The sequence below is a fragment of the Pelophylax lessonae genome (assembly GCF_965119305.1).
Source record: "Pelophylax lessonae genome assembly, chromosome: 11".
Taxonomy (NCBI): domain Eukaryota; kingdom Metazoa; phylum Chordata; class Amphibia; order Anura; family Ranidae; genus Pelophylax; species Pelophylax lessonae.
The window spans coordinates 35949645-35972168 of NC_138778.1; the positions used below are offsets into that span (position 1 = coordinate 35949645).

The 22524-nt window shown below is 41.6% G+C and overlaps 1 protein-coding gene across 2 annotated transcripts in view; it reads left to right on the forward strand.

The window, feature by feature from the left end:
- RPRD1B (regulation of nuclear pre-mRNA domain containing 1B) overlaps window positions 1-22524 on the forward strand; it is a 137992-nt gene that overhangs the window by 96873 nt on the left and 18595 nt on the right. For both annotated transcript variants that reach the window (XM_082272018.1, XM_082272017.1), the window contains 2 exons: window positions 3458-3567; window positions 21054-21180. In XM_082272018.1, the coding sequence (XP_082128144.1) occupies window positions 3458-3567; window positions 21054-21180 (237 nt within the window). The remainder of the gene's footprint in view (window positions 1-3457; window positions 3568-21053; window positions 21181-22524) is intronic.

The following is a 22524-nucleotide window of genomic DNA, read 5'->3' on the forward strand; positions in this document are numbered from 1 at the left end:
TCCACTTTCTCCATTTTCAACTTGACTAAGGAGGGTGGCAACTGTAAGTAAAGAGTTCATAAAAAGCCTATAGTATGTATGAGCCATTTTCAGCACTGAACATATGGAAGGGCGACTTGGTGCAGTGATAAATTTTCATGTCTGTTTGGTCATTCCTACCGTGTCGGGCTGTGAAGTTTTCAGACTACCCTTGTATAACATAAACTCCAATTAGGTCCTAATAGGAAAAAAATCCTTCTATGGCCCGGTTAACACTGCCTTGACTTCAAAGCCGACATCCCAGCGCGACTTTAGCACAACATGCATATGACGACTGTAACAGTCGCGCCGAAGTCACACCAAAAGTAGTGCAGAACCTTTTTCTAAGTCGGAGCAACTCAAGTTGCCCCTATTAGAAGAGTTCCATTGCACTTAAAGTGTTACTTAAGTCAGAATTTTTCTTTTAAATAAAATAAAAAAATTGTATGGGGTGTGAAACGCATTAGCGGTTTGTTAGTGTCTCCTATGCTTTTATGCTGTATGGACTTATCACGTCAATAAAGGTGTTTGCATTGGTGTGCGGCCATCCAGAACCTTTCCTTTCTCAAATGTTATACTTGCCTGCTCTGTGCAGTGGTATTGCTCACCTGATCCTCCTCTCCTCGGGTCCCGGCGGCGATTTTGGCTGCTCCTCCTTTTTGTGTCCCCGTAGCAAGTAGTTTGCTACGGGGACAAATGCTCGCTCCCGACGTGTGTATCTATGGAACCGCGCTTTGGCCCGCCCCCCACACACTTCCTTTTCATTGCATCTGATTGCATCTATCTTAATGTTAAAAATGCATTAAGGTAAAAAAACTTTGTTTAGTATTACTTTTATGGCCTGGACCTGCTGATCAGCTGTGTCCAATCACAGCTCAGATCCCTGTGTTGACAAGCAAAACAGGGCTGTGTACAGAAGGAAGGGTCTCTGTGTTTCTTCTCCCTGCAAAGCAGACAGAAGAGCAACCTTTAGTAAAAAGCAGTACACAATACACAAATTACACATTGTTAGGCACACACTTAACCCCTTGATTGCTCAGATATGTTAACCCTTTCCCAGCCAGTATGATTAGTACAGTGTCTGTGTATTAGCACTGATCACTGTATTTTTCACTGGTGGTGTCGGTGTCCGTTCAGTTCCCACACAGTGTCAGGTTGCCCTCCGCATTATCGCAGTCCCATTATGTTGCTGATTACTAGTTTAAAAAAACAAACATTCATATTTGTGTGTGTGTGTGTATGTATATATGTATATGTGTGTATAGATAGAGATAGATAGAGATAGATAGATATATTATAATCTATTGTCATTTTTACACACTATAACTTTTTTTTTTTTTATACTTGCCTGCTCTGTGTGTAGTGGTGTTGCTCATTCCTCCTCAGGTCCCAGGCGGCGATCTTGGCTCCTCCTCTTCTTTTTGTGTCCCCATAGCAAGCAACATTCACCATTTTGTTCTGTAGGGCCTCTGCTTAAAAGAAATATATCACGTTTGGGCGTTCAAAGTGAATTTCTAGTTATATATATATATATATATATATATATATATATATATATATATATATATATATATATATATATATATATATATATATATATATATATATATTTTTTTTTTTTTTTTTTTTTTAAGTAAACAAAGTGTTCGAAAAGGCTTGGTCTTCAAGTAGTTAGAAGAGTGGGTGATGTGTGGCATAAGCTTCCAATATTGGGCATAAAATGCCAGCACAGTTCAAATACCCCCCAAATGACCCCTTTTTGGAAAGTAGACACCCCAAGCTATTTGCAGAGAGGCATGTTGAGTCCACGGAATATTTTTTATATTTTGCCACGTTTTGGGAAAATTTAAATGATTTATTTTTATTTTATTTTTTTTTACACGTTGTTACTAAATGATATATTGCTCACACATGCCATGGGTATATGTGGAATTACATCCCAAAATAAATTCTGCTGCTTCTCCTGAGTACAGGGATACCAAATGTGTGAGACTTTTTGGGAGCCTAGATGTGTACGGGACCCTGAAAACCAATTACCGCCTTCAGGTTTTCTAAGGGCGTAAATTGCTTATTTTACTTTCTCACTACCTATCACAGTTTTGGAGGCCCTGAAAGGACAAGATAGCACAAATCCCACCCCAAATGATCCCATTTTGGAAAGTAGACACTCAAAGCTATTTGTTGAGTTCATGGAATATTTTATATTTTGTCACAAGTTCTGGGCAAATTACAATTTTTCTTTTTTTTTGTACACAAAGTTGTCACTAAGTGATATATTGCTAACACATGCAATGGATATAAGTGGACTAACCCTAAAATACATTCTGCTGCTTCTCCTGAGTGTGGGTATACCACGTGTGAAACTTTTTGGCAGTCTAGCCGCGTACAGGACCCCGAAAACAAATCGCTGCCTTCAGACTTTCTAAGGGCGTAAATTGTTGATTTCACTCCTCACTACCATAGTTTAAGAGGCCATGAAATGGCAAAAGAGCACAACCCCCCCCCCCCCCCAAATTACCCGTTTTCGGAAAGTAGACACCCCAAGGTATTTGCTAAGAGGCATGGTGAGTATTTTGCAGCTTTCATTTGTTTTGATAAATTAAGAAAGAAAAGGAAAATGTTTTTTGTAAATTGGAAAAAAAAAAACTTTGTGACAAAATCGAGATCTGCAAAATACTCAACATGCCTCTCAGCAAATAGCTTAGGGTGTCTACTTTCTGAAAAGGGGTCATTTGGGGAGGTTTGTGCTATCTTGGCATTTCATGACCTCCGAAAATATGATAGGTAGTGAGGAGTGAAATCAACAATTTACGCCCTGAAGGCAGTGATTGGTTTTCGGGTCCTGTATGCGGGTAGACTGCCAAAAAGTCTCACACATAGGGTAATACTCTGGAGAAGCAGCAGAATGTATTTTGGGGTGTATTTCCACATATACCCATGGTATGTGTGAGCAATATATAATTTCAATGACAACTTTGTGTAAAATTTAAAAAAAAAGTTTTTTTTTTTTGTCTTTTTTCAAACACCTTTGACAAAAAAAAATATTCAATGGGCTTAACATGCCTTTCAGGAAATTCCTTGGGGTGTCTGCTTTCCAAAAAGGGGTAGTTTGGTGGGGGGGGGGGGGGGGGGAGTTGTACTGCCCTGCCATTATAGCACTTAGAAATGAGATAGGCAGTCAAAGTAAAAGCTGTGTAAATTCCAGTATATACACCATAGTATATAAGGACATACTTTTTTTTGGGTACAGTGTCGCACGACTGCGCAATTGTCCATTCAAATAACGCAGTGCCGAATTGCAAAATAGATCCTGGTCAGGAAGGGGGCAAATCCTTCCAGTCTTAAAGTGGTTAATGCAGTGGTTTTATGTTAGCATCTCAGGTATTTAAAGAAGTATTTTTTATTGACTGATGTTAATAGACTTCATTTCACTTTGTAGTGGTCGAGGAGAAGGCATCATTGAAACGCAGTTTTCAGCAGGTCCAAGAAGAGGATGATGATTATCCGGGCAGCTACTCCCCTCGGGATCCTTCTACTAGTCCTCTCCTGGTATGTTCTCACATCACTGTCACTATGAAGAAGAGCCACTAGCCATGCTCATTAACCCCAGTTATTCTCATATGTTGCTGTGTCAGGACAGCCAATATGTCGGGAGCATCTTTTAGCATGGCCATACAAGGACATTTTCACCTCTGCCCTGATAAGGAAATAAACGTTCCAGGGAAAATCTGCTCAGCATCAACCAGTTTATTAAATTATTTTCCAGTAAAGAGTAGAAGAAAGTAACGTCAGGTCAATGTGCTAGATTTCATCCAAAGCTTTAAAGACTACCAGAGCCAAGTTAAAGCAGATATAAGTTCTTACAGGGGAGCAGTACCTCTTATTTCCTTTGCATATGTACAAGCTCAGCTGCTTTGACTTGAAAGATCAGTCATACTCCTAACATTAGAGACTTTCCTCTTCTTATAGATCAAGTTCTGTGGAGCTAGTTGCATGTACTAAGTCGAAATGCCTCTACAGTTCTGTACTTCTGAAAGTCGATAGAGAGCCAGGTGAAAGCATAGTTATACGGCGTTTATCGAGAGCAAACAGACGCTTATCAACAAATACTAATCAGTGCAGCGTCTTATCTAAATCTACCTTTTCTTTTAATGCAGTTAAAGCTTGTGGGCTAACGTGTGCAGTAGTAAAGGGTTGCATGTTCTATATTCTCTTAAGTGTGACCTGCCATTCATATTTGGAGGCTGTATGTTAGAGACCGACTGATTATCGGCAAAGCCGATACATCGAGGGCCGATCGGCACTTTCCCCGATATATCGGAATCGGCCACTGAGGTTACCGATATTGCCGATATTTCGGGAAAGTGCTTGTACCGGAGTGATGCCTGCAGCTAGAGACATCACCCCGGTACCGGCGTCTATAGCCGACGGTCAGCTGTCTTGTAAGGACAACCGATGCGGCTGAGTGAGACTTTTGTTAGACAATTTCGATGGAAACATATTGTTTTTTTTTTTTTTTTTTTTTTTTTTAGTAGAGGGCCTAGAGAATAAATTAGTGGGTGTTGCAATTTTTTTATGTCACGTGATAATTGCTCAGCGTTTTTTCAAACAGACTTTTAATGCACAAAAACACAACACGATACAATACCCAATTGTTTGGTAAAATTTAAAAGATTGTTATTCTGAGTAAATAGATCCCAAATATGTCACACTTTAAAATCGTGCACACACATGCAACGGCGGCAAACAATATAAATATGCCCTGTAAAAGTAATAAGTAGTTATAGGTACTTCTTATGGAGAGATCTGGGGTCTATTAGTCCCCACATGCCTCCTCTCCCTTTAAAAGCATTTGAGCATACCAAGATCAGTGTGATCAAATGCTTTTCATTTCTAAAAATGGCGCTGTTTATGTCCAGGAAACCAGAAGTTATGTATGCTCATTGCTTCCAGGTTCCTATATCATAGAGGCGAACAAAGCCTTTCTAAGCTCTGTTTGCCTCGATGATCAGCCGGGTGGAAGTGCCGGCTGGTCGATCGGGTGTCTTGGTGGGACGAGGTAGCCAGAGAAAGCTGCGAGAAGGGGGTGTACACTCCTGTTGCTTGTAAAAGCGATCCATCGGCTAGTTAGATGATGTAGCTGCAGGCATCATCCCGGTATAACCACTTGAAGTCTTCAGCGAAATACCAATACGTTGCTGGTCGTCAAGTGGTTGATACAACAGTGAATAATCTCTCAAGGTCCAACAAGTACATATACTGAGGGGGGGGGCCCTCGTACAGGCACAGTAACATACCTGTATGTTGTGGCTTCCTTCCGGGTTCAGGGCATGCACGCATGCCCTTCCTGCTAGCTCTGCTGTGATTGAACACAGTGGGACTTAGTCAGCAGGGTCCCAGCCAGTGATTCATGGTCCAGACCTGCTGATTGGCTGTGTCCAATCACAGCCCAGAGCCCTGTGTTGACAAACAAAACAGGGCCCTGTACAGAGGGAACAATCTCTGTTTCTTCTCCCTGCAAAGCAGACAGAAGAAACAAAGAGCTGTTTAGTAAAAATCAGCATCCATTACAAAAATTACACATTGTTAGTCACACGCTTAACCCCTTGATTACTCAGATGGTAACCCCTTCCAAGCCAAGGTTATTAGTACAGTGACCATGTACAGTATTAGCACTTATCACTGTATTCGTCACTGGTGATGTCATTGTCCGTTATTCAGTTCCCACAAAGTGTCAGCTTGCCCTCCGCATTATCGCAGTCCCATTAGAAGTCACTGATTACTGCCATTACTAGTTGTAAAATACAAAAAAATAAACATTCCTGTGTGTGTATGTATGTATGTATGTATGTATGTATGTATGTATGTATGTATGTGTGTGTATATATATATATATATATATATATATATATATATATATATATATATATATATATATATATATATATAAATGTATGTATGTGTGTATATATAAATGTGTGTGTGTGTGTGTATATATATATATATATATATATATTATACAGTGCCTTGCGAAATTATTCGGCCCCCTTGAACTTTGCGACCTTTTGCCACATTTCAGGCTTCAAACATAAAGATATAAAACTGTAATTTTTTGTGAAGAATCAACAAGTGGGACACAATCATGAAGTGGAACGAAATTTATTGGATATTTCAAACTTTAACAAATAAAAAACTGAAAAATTGGGTGTGCAAAATTATTCAGCCCCTTTTACTTTCAGTGCAGCAAACTCTCCAGAAGTTCAGTGAGGATCTCTGAATGATCCAATGTTGACCTAAATGACTAATGATGATAAATAGAATCCACCTGTGTGTAATCAAGTCTCCGTATAAATGCACCTGCACTGTGATAGTCTCAGAGGTCAGTTTAAAGCGCAGAGAGCCAAAAAGACCCTGATCAAAAGTTTACACACCCCAGTTCTTAATACTGTGTATTGCCCTCTTTAACATCAATGAAAGCTTGAAGTCTTTTGTGGTATTTGTGGATGAGTCTCTTTATCTTAGATGGTAAAGCTGCCCATTCTTCCTGGCAAAAAGCCTCCAGTTCCTGGAAATTCTTGGGCTGTCTTGAATGAACTGCACGTTTTGAGATTTCCCCAGAGTGGTTCAATGATATTGAGGTCAGGAGACTGAGATGGCCACTTCAGAACCTTCACTTTATTCTGCTGTTGCCAATGACAGGTCGACTTGGCCTTGTGTTTAGGATCATTGTAATGTTGGAATGTCCAAGTACGTCGCATGCGCAGCTTCCGGGCTGATGAATGCAATTTTTCCTCCAGTATTTTTTGATAACATACTGCATTCGTCTTGCCATCAATCCTGACCAAATTCCCTGTGCCTTTTGTTGCTCACACATCCTCAAAACATCAACGATCCACCCAAGTGTTTCACAGTAGGAATGGTGTACCTTTCATCATAGGCCTTGTTGGCTCCTCTCCAAATGTAGCGTTTATGGTTGTGGCCAAAAAGCTAAATTTTGGTCTCATCACTCCAAATGAGTTTGTGCCAGAAGGTGTGAGGCTTGTCTCTGTGCTGTTTGGCGTATTGTAAGCGGGATACTTTGTGGCATTTGTGTAGTAATGGCTTTCTTCTGGCGACTCGACCATGCCGCCCATCTTTCTTCAAGTGCCTCCTTATTGTGCATCTTGAAACAGCCACACCACATGTTTTCAGAGAGTCCTGTATTTCACCTGAAGTTATTTGTGGGTTTTTCTTTGCATCCTGAACAATTGTCCTGGCAGTTGTGGCTGAAATTTTAGTTGCTCTACCTGACTGTGGTTTGGTTTCGACAGAATCCCCAATTTTCGACTTCTTGATTAGAGTTTGAACACTGCTGATTGGCATTCTCAATTCCTTGGATATCTTTTTATATCCCTTTCCTGTTTTATACAGTTCAACTACCTTTTCCTGCAGATCCTTTGACAATTTTTTTGCTTTCCCCATGACTCAGAATCCAGAAACGTCAGTGCAGCACTGGATGAAAGATGCAAGGGTCTGTCCTTTTATACACGCACACTAATTACAAGCAAACAGATCACAGGTGAGGATGGTTACCTTTTAATAGCCATTCAAACACCTTTGTGTCAACTTGTGTGCATGTTATCAGGCCAAAATCAACAGGGTGTGTAAACTTTTGATCAAGGTCATTTGGGTAGTTTCTGTTGTCATTATGATTTAAAAAGAGTAAACCCAGTTGATTGATGATAAATGGCTTCAGCCAAACACTAACCATGAGTGAAAGAAAAGTGTTTGTGTTATCATTCATATTCTCTGAAAAATGGGCAAGAATTTATAAATAAATATATATACGTGTGTGTGTGTGTGTGTGTGTATGTGTATATATATCTGCTGCGCCTAGCATAAATAGTTAAAAATCAGTGGACATAAAAAGCAGCCAACACCAAATCTTGAATATTGCAAAAGATCGATCAAAACAGTAGGAGTAAGTGTAGTGCTAATCAGTTCATAGAGACAGTGTCCACATCCAAGGAGAGCGCTTAAAAGGAAATTTCATATGATATAATCTTTTATTAGTGCTGTGAGGACCACTACCAACACCCAATCACTGAGCCTCTTACCAAATCACATTGACCTCCTTTACAGAGGTCAATGTGGGCAGTATATCCTGTACAGGCCCAAATGGCCATGAGATTCTCTCAGCGTTTTTCCCCAATATTCCTCTTCCTTGGTCTCAATAATCGGGTAATAGGGTCATGTGGAGATAAGCAGGACATCTCTCGTAGTGTATACATCAGATCATTTATTCCAAATAATAATAACTTAAGATAAAAGCTTTCTGGCATATCCAACACATCCAGATTACATTAGCCCAGATCGTATCCAGCGTATAGTAAGTGAAATCACACCCCTCACGACCTCACTGTATGACGAAACGTGTCGGGATTGGCTGAAACCTTGGCGCATGCGCAGACGAGGGATGCGGCGGCCATCTTGTCGGTGGGATACCCACTTGATTTCACTTACTATACGCTGGATACGATCTGGGCTAATGTAAGCTGCTTTTTTTATTACTAAATAAACCTTGCTGTTAATACTACACCATGAGGAGCCTTCTTTTATGTCCCCTGAGCATCTGAAGGAACGTTTTGAAAGTCCCATCAAGTCGCTTTTGATTGAGATGTACCGATGTGATTGGTTTCCTTGTGCTTCCTGCTAATCCTGGTTTAGAGCGTGTTTGACCCTCTGGGGTCTCTAAAATTGGTAACATCTTGATTGGTGGCGGACTCTCCTGCTTGCACCCCCTCTTTCTTTACCTGGGATTTATGTGAATTGGACTTTTTTGCACATGGGACTTGCTTGCTCCTCATTGTCAGTTTTGATTTATATTAATTAGCGCGACACCACTTTTCGCTATTACCAAGGGAGAGGAATGTTGGGGAAGAACGCTGAGCAGATCTCTCAGCCATTTGCAGCTTTTATAGGATCTGCTGCCCACATTGACCTCTGTAATGGGGGGTCGATGTGATTTGGTAAGAGGCTGTGTGATTGGGTGTTGGTGGTGGTCCTCATAGCACTAATAGAAGATTATATCAGCTGAAGATTCTTTAGAAGCTCTTTCCTTGGATGTGGACACTGTCTCTATGAACTGATTAGCGCTACGCTTACTCCGATTAATATAGATAATTTTTTTTTTTTTATATACCATTGTTTTTAGACGCTCTAACTTTAACACAATCCAATTAATATACAATTATTTGGATTTTTTTTTTACCAAAGACATGTAGCAGAATACATTTTGGCCTACATTTTATGAAGAAATTTAATTATTTTTTTTTTTATTTTTATTGGATATTTTTTATAGCAAAAATTTAAAAAAAAATATTTATTTTTTTATTTTTTTTCATTTTCAGTCTTTTTTCGTTTATATTACATAGATTATATGTTATGTATATGTTAGCTCTCAACTGAACAGTTAAGCCATCAAGTAGCTGGTGTCATAGCTGATCACATGCACAGAAACCATGGCAGCTGCAGTTCAAACCGAGGCCAAGATGGCAGCCTCCTGGCTTGGCTGTAAGGCATTATAGGGCTTAGTTCCATTTTAAGATGTCAAAAATAGCCTTTCAAAGCATTGTTCATACAATGGGAAGTGACTGAAACATTCCAGTTCAATAAGATCACTGTTTTTATGATGGAAGCATTCTTAGACAAATGATTGCTTAAATTATTTTGACTAGACTGCAGCATTTCTTTATCTGATCAGTAGTTTTATTAGTTACATAGTTGGTAAGAAAAACCAGTGCTTTCTTTTATTGATGTCTTTGCTAACAAGCAGTCTTTTTTTTTTTTTTTTTTATAAATTATTTTTTTCTAATAATTTGCCTTCAAAACAAATTACATTTACAGCTATTTGTCAGCGTCAACCTGTTTATATACAAACCCAGTTGTATATATCGTACTGATAGACATCACATGTTCAGAATTTGTCCTTACTAGGAAATGAGATCCAACTAATTAAGTGTGCTAGCACAAAAATATTTTACATTCTGAGCTTTGCCAAAGATCTTATAAATCTGTGGGATTAGCGAGCCTAATTTACGCCCGGTATAAACAATGTGAAGTGTCTTCTTAGCGCAGAACCGCCACAGAGACAGGCTGTCATGTTAAATGTTAGTTCGCTTTCAGATAAAGATATGTTGGCGTTGGAGGACCAGAGTACTCGATCATGCCTGTCTTTCTTCATCCTGTGCTCTCAGATAAACCCGCACACTGTGTCATACTTGTCATACTGGAATCTTGTTGAGAACGCAAAAATTGATTCACCTTCAAGGAGGGGAGGATAAAAATAGTGTCGTATCTAGAAAATAAAAATGAAGATTGAGGTGGGCTTCAGCCCCAAAACTTGGTGTAAAAGCAAGGCTGTAGTCCATATTAATATGAATTGGTTAGTACTCGAAGGTAAGTATTTCACAATCCTGGCCGAATGAATGTAAACATATGATGGAAAGGGCCTAAGCAGAGAGCATGTTTAAACTATCAATTCACAAATATCGGAAGCTGAAATTATATGCAAATCTTGACTTTTCTGGAAAGGTTTGTTTGTCCCAGACCACTTTTACCTCCCAAGTCACTCTGTTTGTCTTCAATATGATTGGTGGTCTCTTTGACCAAAAGAAACACTAAGGCTCTGTTTACACAGGTCCGGCCGCAGGTTCGTGCTTGGGGTCCAGTGCGTCCCTGTTCAGCGATTCATGTGCAAATCAGGTCTAAATTTTAGCTTAATTTCACACCTGAATTGGACCAGAAGTCACACAGGACTCTTTTTCAATCCAGACCACGGCCACCCCAGACGTGTGAACCGGCTTCATTGAGAGCCGGTCACATTTGCCTGTTTTGCCAAATATATGCAGGGAAACCAGCCTTAGGGTGAATTCACACAGTAAAGGAGAGCAGCAGGAGTGCTTTACTGCTCCTGCAGCTGTCCGTTTCCAGCTGCAGTGGAGGGCAGTTTGGCACGATTCAGTGCATTACATGGCTCCCTCGTTTTTTTTTTTTTTTCTACAAACTTTATGTAAAGTGTACAAAATGTACACTTCCTTGATGACAATGTACAGCAGCACAATGCGCTGCAGTGGGGTACAGTGCCATGCAATTTGGCACGCTGCGCTGCAATAAAATTAAGCTCCAGGTTAAGTTGCAGTGGGAATGGGACACACAGGAAATGTTTTCTGTGTGTCCCTGCGGGGCCAGGCATTTTACAATGCAGTAAAACGCCTGTCACCGCACACAGGTGTTTTACTAAAACTGGAGAGGGCAAAATCTGGTGCAGCTCTGCCTAGAAACCAATCGGCTCGCAGGTTCTTTTTCAAAGCCTAATTGAACAAGCTGAAGTTAAAAGCGGATTGGTTATCCTGCGAAGCTGCCCCGGATTTTGCTCTTTCCAGTTTTAGGCTCCTTTCACATAGGCGCACCACCCGACGGAGTCCGCTGAGCAGGCGGATGACAGATCCGTCTCCGTCTGTATGCAGATGGAGCTGTCAGATCCCGCTGTCCTCTCTGGGAAGATCGGATGAGAACGGACCGCCTGTTCACGGACAGGGTCGGAATCGGATAGCAGCGGGTTTCAGTGGAGATGTCTCCGCTGACACCCACTGCCCCATAGGGATGCATGGAGCATCCGATCATATCCGCCTGAAAAACTGACAGGCGGATTACATCACCCGTGTGAAAGGGGCCTTAGTAAGTCAACCCCACATTGTGAATTCAGCCTCAGGAGGGGTGAAAGGTTTTTTTTTTTTTTTTGTTTGTTTTTTTTTTAGCAAAAGTCAAGATTTTGCATTTAATGTTTGCTGCTATTTTTTTTTACTATGCATGGTTAGTATTGCCTCGTTGTGACCTGTAACCCCTGATAAAGAAAAGTATTAGTCAGTCTGGTCTTCTTGCCGACACAGAGCATGGGACCAAATGATGACTGGGACAGAAACAAGATTCTTGGTGACAACACTTTGAATCCTAAAATTTTTGCAGCTTTTTTTGCTTGTCAATGGATTCACATTTCATGACCTATACACATTATATACAGGAAAAAGAATCAGCCTGCATTATTTTTTTACCTATAATTTAAATTCACAAATTCCCATTGGTATAGTACACATTTACATTACCCAAAAAAAAAAAGAAACCCTTGTTTCAGGCCGTGATGTTATCACTGGGTCTTTGCACTTTTCTGTGCAATGCAGGCAGATCATGATTAACACAGTGATTACTGCGAGGGGCTATAATCGCATCTTAAAAATCCGTCATGCTGGTTGTACTCGGGTCGATCAATGGATCAACTTGGGGACAATCAGCCTGCCCATAGATCAAATTTCGGCCAGTCCCTTCTGAACGTGCAGAGATTCGTTCCACTTATAGCCAGCTTAACAAGACCCTGCCCAAGGACTACTTGCTTTTTTTTCAGGCATAGTTTTGGGCTTTTTTTCAGGCGTTGTTTTGGGCTTTTTTTCAGGCGTTGTTTTGGGCTTTTTTTTTAGCTGTTTTGGAGGCAGGCATTGACATCTAGCAAAAATGCTTGTAATCTGCCAAAAAAGAAGCTCATGTACTTTTTTGAGCTTCAGGCGTTTTGCTTCAGGTAAATAAACGCTCAGATGTGAACAGGGGCTTAGGCTTAATGGGATTTTGCTTGTTTGGCGTTTTACGAGCTGAAATATGCTCAGGTGTGAACAGGGCCTTAGGCTCCATTAACACCTGAGCGTATCGTTTTCAGGCGTTTTTTTGTGCTTATTTTTCATGCGTTTTTTCTGGCTTTTTTCGGGCGTTTTTCAGGCGTTTTTTGCAGGTGTTTGGAGGAAGACATTAACATCTAACAAAAAACGCTTGTTATCTGCCAAAATGCCCTGTTCACACCTGAGCGTATTTCAGCTCGTAAACGCTCATCTCTGAAGTCTCAAAACGCCCAACAAGCAAAATCCCATTCATTTCAATGGCTCCTGTTTACATGGAGCATTTTGTCTCCAAAAGCCCCTGCCCCTGGCCCCTGTTTAGATCTGAGCGTTTTATCTCCAGAAGAAAAATGCCTGAAGCTCAAAGTACATAAGCTTTTTTTTTTTTTGGCAGATTACAAGCGTTTGTTAGATTTCAATGCCTTCCTCCAAACACCTGCAAAAATTGCCTGGAAAAGCCTGTAAAATTGCCTGTAAAAAGCTATAAAAAAAAAAAAAAAAACGCCTGAAAACGATACGCTCAGGTGTGAATGGAGCCAAAAAGAAGCTCATGTACTTTTTTGAGCTTCAGGCATTTTTCTTCTGGAGATAAAACGCTCAGATCTAAACAGGGGCCATTGAAATAATTGGGATTTTGCTTGTTGGGCGTTTTGAGACTTCAGAGATGAGCGTTTTACGAGCTAAAATATGCTCAGGTGTGAACAGGGCCTAAGTGACTTGCTCCCGAGCTTTACATTATTTTAGGAAGCCCAGACAATGTTCTCTTTGCTCTGTAAGGGCTCTTTCACACGGGCGCTCCGTATGTCCGTATTTCATCCCTTTTTTTTGCGGATGAAAAATGGACATAATGCATGTCAATGGGATTGCGGATGTCAGCGGATGACTATCCGCTGACATCCAATTTTCGTCCTTTCCGTTCTGTTCCGTTTTTTGGAACGGAACAGAACCCTATTTTTCTTCCGTTTAAAAAACGGAAAGGATGCAAAATCGGATGTCAGCGGTGTCATCCTCTGACATCCGCAATCCCTATAGACATACATTATGTCCGTATATCATCCGCAAACCGATGGGATGATATGCGGACATACGGAGCGGATGACACAAGTGTCATCCGTGTCCGTGAAAAAATCGGAGCGGCCGTGTGAAAGAGCCCTAAAGCACATCTTGATGCTTGTTTATTCTCTTGGCACACATTACACCTGGTGACTAAAATTAAAAAAGTGTGAATTCACTAAAGCTGAAAAGTAAGAGTATGTGAGCAGGTAATCACACATGGAATCTGGAGCAAAGGAAGTGCTAGTTTGCAGTTTGTAATTCACAGTCCATGTAAAGAAAGAAAAAGCTTACAGCCGGTGGAGATCAAGAACAGCATTTATGGAAAGCATGAAAAGAATCTTGTCGGAAAAGTCAGTTCGGTGTCAACAAGAACACATCCACTTTTTATTGTTTAGATTAGAAATCAGATTCCAACTGCTTTCTGTGGCAGTTTTGAGTTTAATTGGTGTCTGCGGAGATACTTGTTAGTGTTAATAGGTTGATGCATACAGTCAAGGCAAGGAGCAAAAGAGTAAATGCTGAAAGCAGAAGCCAATTAAAATTCTCTGTACTGAAGCAACGGTTTAGATGAATACAGAATCCATAAAATCTATAAAAATCTTATACAGGACTACAGAATCCGTCATGTTTAGAGGGTCAGCCTATCCAAATGTTTCTTTTTATTTTTTAAATTTTTTTTCTCTGTACTGAAGCAACGGTTTAGATAAATACAGAATCCATAAAATCTACAAAAATCTTATAATAATATTTATATATAAAAAAATATACAAGAGTATATTCCCCGCTCCTATTGGTATATGGGTATAGTTGTGTATGATTGGTGTATATATTTTAGCAGCAGCTATAGAAAAAAGGGGTAAATGTCTTGGAAAGGTGGCCTAGTGGTGAGGCTACATACCTATAGCGCTTGCTTGTGTGTGTGCACTTTAAATAGTATATTTGTGTCTTGTGATGAAAAATGTGAACAATGGGTTAAACAGTGTGCACCATATAAAGCATCAAATACCTTAATTCATGGTAAATAATACACGTGAATTTCATACAGTGATAAAATAATCCAACATTTCATGAATAAAAATAATCCAACATTTCATGAATAAAAATATATAAATAAATATAAATATAAAAAAAAATAATTTCTAAAAATTAATATTGGTGAGGTATAAAGTGCTTGTGGCTTATTTTTCCAAAGTCCATAACAAGTGACTGAAGTGACAAAGTTCAAGGTAGTTCTCTTGTGCAAATAATGCTTATCCAACATAAAAAGGGCAGGTGCTCAACGTGGAAATTTTCTGTCCAATTTGTGACAATAGTGCAGCTCTGATTCCTTTTTCCACCGTGGTAAGATAAGGGTGGGTCACTTACCAGGTCGAGTGGGTCTTGGATGCCTTATAGCATCAAGACCAATATTGCTTTAATAGCCTCCAGTCTAATAGAGATCTCCTCGTGGCTCTCCAATCGTGGGGTGGATGGGATGGTGGGCTCCCCCTTCTCCTCTCACCTCATGGGTATGGGGCCAGTATAGGAGGGAAGAAAAAAGTGCTCCGGATAGTGTAGTATTTTTTAAAAATGAATTTTTATTCCCATTCCATGGGTAGAAATAATAGCCAATTAACAGGTAAATGGCAAAATATGAAAAATATATATATAAGAGGTTTCTCAGCCGTAATACGCCGTTTGTGACCGTGTGTGCTAGTTGCAAAACTGGCTGCAGAGTGGCGAGCGGGAGATATCCGGCTTGTGTTCCACCTGGCGCCAGACAGTACCCGGAAGTGATGTCATGATATAACTTCCTGGTTTTTACATGGAGACCCGATCAGAGCCGAATGCGGCTTTGATCGGGTCTTCGGCGGCTGTGCAGGCTGGTTGCCCGGGTCTCCAGGTGGGACGGGAGACCCGGGCGAGCCACGGGAGGGGGGGGGGATGTCCCCTCCCACTCCTTGTAATGACAGCCGAGTGGCTTCTCAGCCGCATCAGTTGTCATTACAAGACAGCCGACTGTCGGCTATGGACGCCTCTAGCTGCAGCCATCACTCTGGTACAGCACTTTCCCGAAATATTGGCAATATCAGTCACCTTGGTGGCCGATTCCGATATATCGGGGAAAGTGCAGATCGGCCCTCGATATATCGGCTTTGCCGATAATCAGTCGATCACTAGTTAGAAATATGACCAATGCAATTCAAATGTGATCAATGAAGGAGAAGAGAGGTGTTTTGTGGCTGAATGGGGGGGGGGGGGTTTGTTGTATCTGAATATTAAATTAACTCCGATGTTTGTGGTGTCCCTGTTGGAATCAATTTGCGAAATTCTTGAGGCCAATGCCAGGAAAGTGCAAGAATGTTTCCCTTAGTCGATCGGTGTCAGGTGCAGACAGCCGCACGCTTGTACTGATGATGATTTGTGAGGCATATTGGTGCTAATAAAGGAAGATTAATTGCCTGTCAAATGATGAAATAAAAACGAGAACATGCTGAGTTGCACACACAAAGCAGCTGGGTGTTCTTCCATCCCTGTGCTGACCCTAAGCACACCGCTTGCTGGTATTACAAGCCGCTACTCTTGCACATTGTCCTGTCTCTCTGCTTTTGTCACTTAGCTGTCTTCCATCCTCTTCCTGAAAGGCAAATACTTTTAGAAGAAAAGTAGAATGGCCTAGATCTAAAACCCAAAAATTTTCTTCAGTTTTGAGTGCTAGAATAGGAAATGGTTAATGTCCCATAATGCGATTTCCTTTCACTTCTTATCTTTCAGACACAGCAGGAAGTAGGAGGAAATCCTTCCAAGGTAAAAGAAATTCCCTCTAAGGCAGGCCATAGATTATACAACTTTCTTTCCTTCCGCTACGCTTTTGTGTTCTGCCAAGGGGGAGCGCTCTCTGCCAGCAGAATACAAGGATCACTGCTGGCTGTATACCTGCCAGCAGTGATCGCAGGCAAAAAGAAAATCTGACAGGCTGGTTGTACTGAAGATGATCGATGGATTGACTTTAATACAACCAACCTGGCCATAGGTGGATCGAATCTCGGCCAGTCCCTGCTGAACCAGCTGAGATTCTAACCATGAACGCTTATGATCATAGGAGATAATTATATTACACAGAATAGTGGTAAGATTTGTTTATATTGTGCGAATGTTTGTCACATTAGTTCAGCAAATGTATACATAGACCCCTGTGTATTAAAAACAGGGGTGTTCTGTGCAAGTAACCGTCTTTATTTACTACATAGTGGGGAGATTTACTAAAACTGGTGCACACAGAATCTAGTGCAGCTGATCATAGTAACCAATCAGCTTCTAGGTTTTAGTGTCAAAGCTTAAAGTGATTGTACAAGCTTAAGGTTTCTTTACCTTCATGCATTCTAAACAATGTAAAAAAAAAACACCTCTGTGCAGCAATTTCACCAGCCCCGCCTAATACGTATCTGAGCCCCATCTTGATCCAGCTAGGTGTATGAGCGCCTCGGCTCTCCCTCCTTATTGGCTGCCCTGCTGTCCATCACAGCCAGTCATCCGAGAAGGAGAGATGGGGGCGGAATCAAACTGCAGCTCCATGCCTGAATTGACATGCAGAGCAGGGGCTTGGGAATGAGCACGTCTGGGTGCCCCCATTGCAAGTAGTTTGCTATGGGGGTACTCGTCAAGAGGGAGGGTCCTGAAGAGAGGAAGATTGGACATGCTCTGTGCAAACCACTGCACAGAGCAGGTTAGTATGACATGTTTGTTTATTTATTTATTTATTTTAAAGAAAGCCTTTACGCCCCTTTCACACTTATGCGACGTGATTTTACCGCTATTTTGTGACACGATTTTGACGCGACTTTGCCGCGATTTTGAAAGCAATGGCTATATACCTCAAGACGCATTAAAATCGCGCCAAAGTGGTGCAGGAACTACTTTGAAGTCGGTGCGATTTCAAAACTCACAGATATGAATGGGGCTCATTGAAAATAATAGAAAACGACTTGTTATGCGATTTTGCGGTCCAAAATCGCGGGACAAGTCGCACTAGTGTGAAAGGGGCCTTAATATCACTTTAAAATTGTTGTAAACCTCAGACATCAAATGTGAACAAAGCATATCCCTCTATAGCAGCGTTTCTCAACCTTTTTTTAAGGCACCCTTTAGAGATGATGGACAATCTCGAGGCACCCTTTAAAAATGGTGGACAATCTCGAGGCACCCTTTAAAAATGGTGGACAATCTTGAGGCACCCTTTAAAAATGGTGTACAATCTCGAGGCACCCTTTAAAAATGGTGGACAATCTCGAGGCACCCTTTAAAAATGGTGGACAATCTCGAGGTACCCTTTAAAAATGGTGGACAATCTCGAGGTACCCTTTAAAAATGGTGGACAATCTTGAGGCACCCTTTAAAAATGGTGGACAATCTCGAGGTACCCTTTAAAAATGGTGGACAATCTCGAGGTACCCTTTAAAAATGGTGGACAATCTTGAGGCACCCTTTAAAAATGGTGGACAATCTTGAGGCACCCTTTAAAAATGGTGGACAATCTTGAGGCACCCTTTAAAAATGGTGGACAATCTCGAGGCACCCTTTAAAAATGGTGGACAAACTCGAGGCACCCTTTAAAAATTATGGACAGTTACAAGGCACCTCATTCTAAAATGTAAAAACTACTCTAATAGTGTTATATAATGCAGCAACATCCACAAGTCCAGGTAGGACACCCAACGTTCACGTTGATTTATTCTTCCATAGCAAATACACTTTTGCAAACTGGTACTGACTAGTATTCCAATGTCTCTCCATCACTCCGCTAATGTGATCTCTCCATCACTCCGCTAATGTGACCCCCACCATTAATGAAGAGGGTCAGAGGAGGGTCAAACAAGGATGCTACGCAGGTGACTGACATCCTCCTTATCAACTGATTATGCCATTGGTGGTTAGGATGCTAGAGGGTTTTAATGGTGCACAATGATAACCTGTGGCTTTGTGTAACTAAAAGGCAGCCTTCCTCCACATGCCGGCTTGTATACAATTTTTAGGCATTTTGCCACGGCACTCCTAAAGAAACCTCAAGGCACCCTGGTTGAAAAAGGCTGCTCTATAGTGTGTACTTGTCTCAATTAAAAGCACTAAATGTCATTTCTGTCTGCTGTTTCATTCCCTGGCTATTAGCATGAATCACTTCTGACAAGTTTTCCTGACCCCAAAAGGTGACAGGGGAGGGAGCTCTAGCTCATTGACAGCCTCAGCTTTGTTCCTGTGAGCTGTGTGGAGGGGGTGTGTCCCTTCCCTCCAATCAGCTCTTGGAGCTCTCTTCCCTGAGCTCTGTAGTATGTAATTTTAGCTCTCCGCCCCATTTTTTTGAACTCTTTATAAATTCTTTATAAGTTCAGAACAGATGTGGAGAAGAGAAGGCTGAAGAGAGACAAGTACAACCTATGTAGCAGGGTTTATTTTATGAAAGAGAAAAGGAAGCGCAAGCACCTAGTGCATTACCCTTGGACACCTTTAAAATGTTTATTAAAATGCCAAAAACATACTCGCAGACATGAAGAGCAAAAATCGCATAGAATGAGTCCACCACATGTGGAAATGAACATGTCCTTGTATCTTGACCGCTGACGTGTTTCGGGAGGCACGCTCCCTTCCGCAGAGCTGGTCTTTCTTTAATGTGTGTACTCTTTGGAGTTCCCTACCTGAGGAGTGCGGCACACCTATCATTCCCATCGGAGTGAGCACTTGGGTGATTCAGTTAGAAGAATTAGGGTTTATTTTATGTCTGTGCATCACCTGAGGCCAGTCACTTTATTGGGTATATGGAAAGGTTTACAGCCACTTTATTTGAACAATCTGAAGTTAGAAGCTTATTGGCTCCCATGCCCAACTGCACCAAATTCTTAGTGAACCAGTTTTGGTAAATCTCCTCCACTGTAGGGAGTGCTGGCCATTTTTTTCTTTTTTTGGATTCATACGGTGCTACACACCCCTTTCTATATTGACTGTGGGCAACAGTGCTGGACAGGATATTGAGTGTTGGTAATAAAAATCAGACAGGGCTTCCAACCTCTAACCGCTATTTCTCAAACTAAAAAGTTGTTGACCCTAATTACACTTACGTCGCTGGACTCCTAGTGGTCTCGGCAGCACGTGCCGCCGGAGGCTCGCTCCCACTGTGTTAAGACACAGCGGGAGTCGGGCCGGAGGAGATTGCCCGCCTCTCTTCCCCGATCGTAGGGGAAAGTGTGAGAAGACCCACCTGCTTATGTAAACAAAGCAGGCAGATCTTCTCAGTGACAGACAGGGAGAGATCACAGGATTCAGCATAGCTGAACCTGCGATCTCTGTCTGTGTCACACAACCCCCTCCCCCCACACACGTCAGTAAGCATGAGGCATACATTTAACCCTTTGATCACCCATAGGGTTAACCCCTTCCCTGCCAGTGTCATTATTACAGTAACAGTTCATAGTTATAGCACTGATTACTGTAGTAATGTCACTGGTCCCCCCAGTGTCAAAAATGTCAGTTAGGGGTCCGATCTGTCCTCCAATGTCGCAGTCCCACAAAAAATCGCAGATCGCCGCCATTACTAGTAAAAAAAAAAAACTATAAAAATTACATAAATCTTTCCCGTAGTTGGTAAACCGATAACTTTTGCGTAAACCAATCAAAATAGGCTTATTGCGATTTGTGTTTTTTTTTTTTTACCAAAAATATGTAGCAGAAAACTAATTGGCCTAAAATGTTAAAATTTTTTTTTTTTTTTGGAGGGAATGTTGTATAGCAGAATGTGAAAAATAGTTTTTTTTTTTTTTTCAAAGTTGTCTCTCTTTTTTTGTCTATAGCGCAAAAATTAAAAGTCACACAGGTGATCAAATACCACCAAAAGAAAGCTCCATTTGTGGGGAAAAAAGGACGTCAATTTCATTTGGGTGCAGCGTCGTACGACCGCGCAATTTTCCGTTAAAGTAACGCAGTGCCGAATCGCAAAATAGGGCCTGGTCAGGAAGGGGGTCAAATCTTTCGGTCTTAAAGTGGTTAAAGTCTATGTAAATTTAATAATAAACTTCTCTTATTTGCTCTCTTCTGGTCTGATAACAAAAACACACATTGCAGAATTGATGGATGAGTAGCCAGCTTTAGATACAAGTGCTTAGTTTTGGGGTTCTTTGCTCCATTTACTGTATAACATAAACGTCGGCTTGATAATTCATTATGTTCTGTGAATCTTGTTGTGTTGTGTTAGCCCTATCCTCTCCCCCATGATCCTTTCATCCAGAGTGTGCTTTTACCTCTCTCCCGCAGACCGAGGATCTCATTAAAGCTCTGCAGGACTTGGAGAATGCCGCCTCTGGAGATGCAGCAGTAAGGCAGAAAATTGCCTCCCTTCCACAGGAGGTTCAGGACGTGTCTTTACTGGAGAAGATTACAGGTCCGCTCTCTTTTCTCCCTCTATGTGACTTTAGAAACTTAAGATCTTCTTGAAGGATGTGCTGTTGGCAATCAAGCACCATGGTGTCAATATGGGCAGCCGAATCCTGAATCTTATGATCTTGCTTTTTCTAGAAATCTCAAACAGCTAATTTATTGTAGAAAACAACTTGTTTTCTTTTGAGTGTTTCTGGAACTTAAAAGTTTTGTTTATTCCTTCTTTAAGATATTTTTTGCTGAGTCCTTTTTGACCATGTTGCACCCATATTTATGGGGAAAATTGAAACTTGGGACACAGTCTGCAGCCCCCCTTCCCCTTACAAAATCTGGAGGTTCTTTTCCCCACAGTGCAGCTATACTTGGTTTAGCCTGCACATCCACATCATTTATTCGCATGAATCTGTGAAAAGAAAAAAAAACGAAAAGTCCCATCTGACACCATGGTGCACACCGAATCTGGTGCAGTTCTTATTAAACTTCAGCAATAAAACCTGGAAGCTGAGTGTTTACTATGCACAGCTGCACCAAATTCTGTGTGCACCAATTTTAGTTAGGCCCCCTTTTACACGGGCGGTGCGCCCGACGGAGTCCGTTCTGTTCAGCGGGGGATCCATCCCTCGATCCCCGCTGAGCAGGCGGATAACAACTCAGTCTCCGTTGTGTGTGCAGAGACGGAGCTGTCAGATCCCCGTTGTCCTCTATGGGGAGATCGGATGAGAACGGACCGCGCCTGTCCATTCTCATCTGATTCCAGACGGATGCAAAATAGGGTTTCCATCCGCCCGGATTTCACGGACAGGATCGGATAGCAGCGGCTGTCAGCGGAGATGTCTCCCCCATAGGGATGCATAGAGCATCCGATCAGGTCCACCTGAAAAACGGACAGGTGGATCGGATCGCCCGTGTGAAAGGGGCCTAAATCTCCCCCCATGGCAGAAGGACTTGTAGCTCCCAGTAGACCATGTGATGTCACCGCGCTTGTAGTCAATAGATTACTTATTCCAGCCTCATAACTGAAGATCTGTACCTCGGTACTGACACTTGGCTGGGACGAGGTTTTGAGCATGACATCACCACCCTGCCTCTCCACCTCATCCAATCAGTGAACACTTTGCCACTCTTTCAGGAAATGCAAGGCGTTCTCTGAATGGTGCTGGTGCCAAGCAGCGGACTTCCTGTGTCCGGAATACAGTAGAGCAGCCGCTCGGCCCAGGACCTGGAAGCAAGTAGAAATCGCTGGAGTGGCAGTATTTACTTCAGTTATTTCCAACTTCCAGGGGCTATGGCCAAGTATGGTATATATGCAGTTACATTCGTCCAAGCTGGACCAATGTAACTTTGTAAA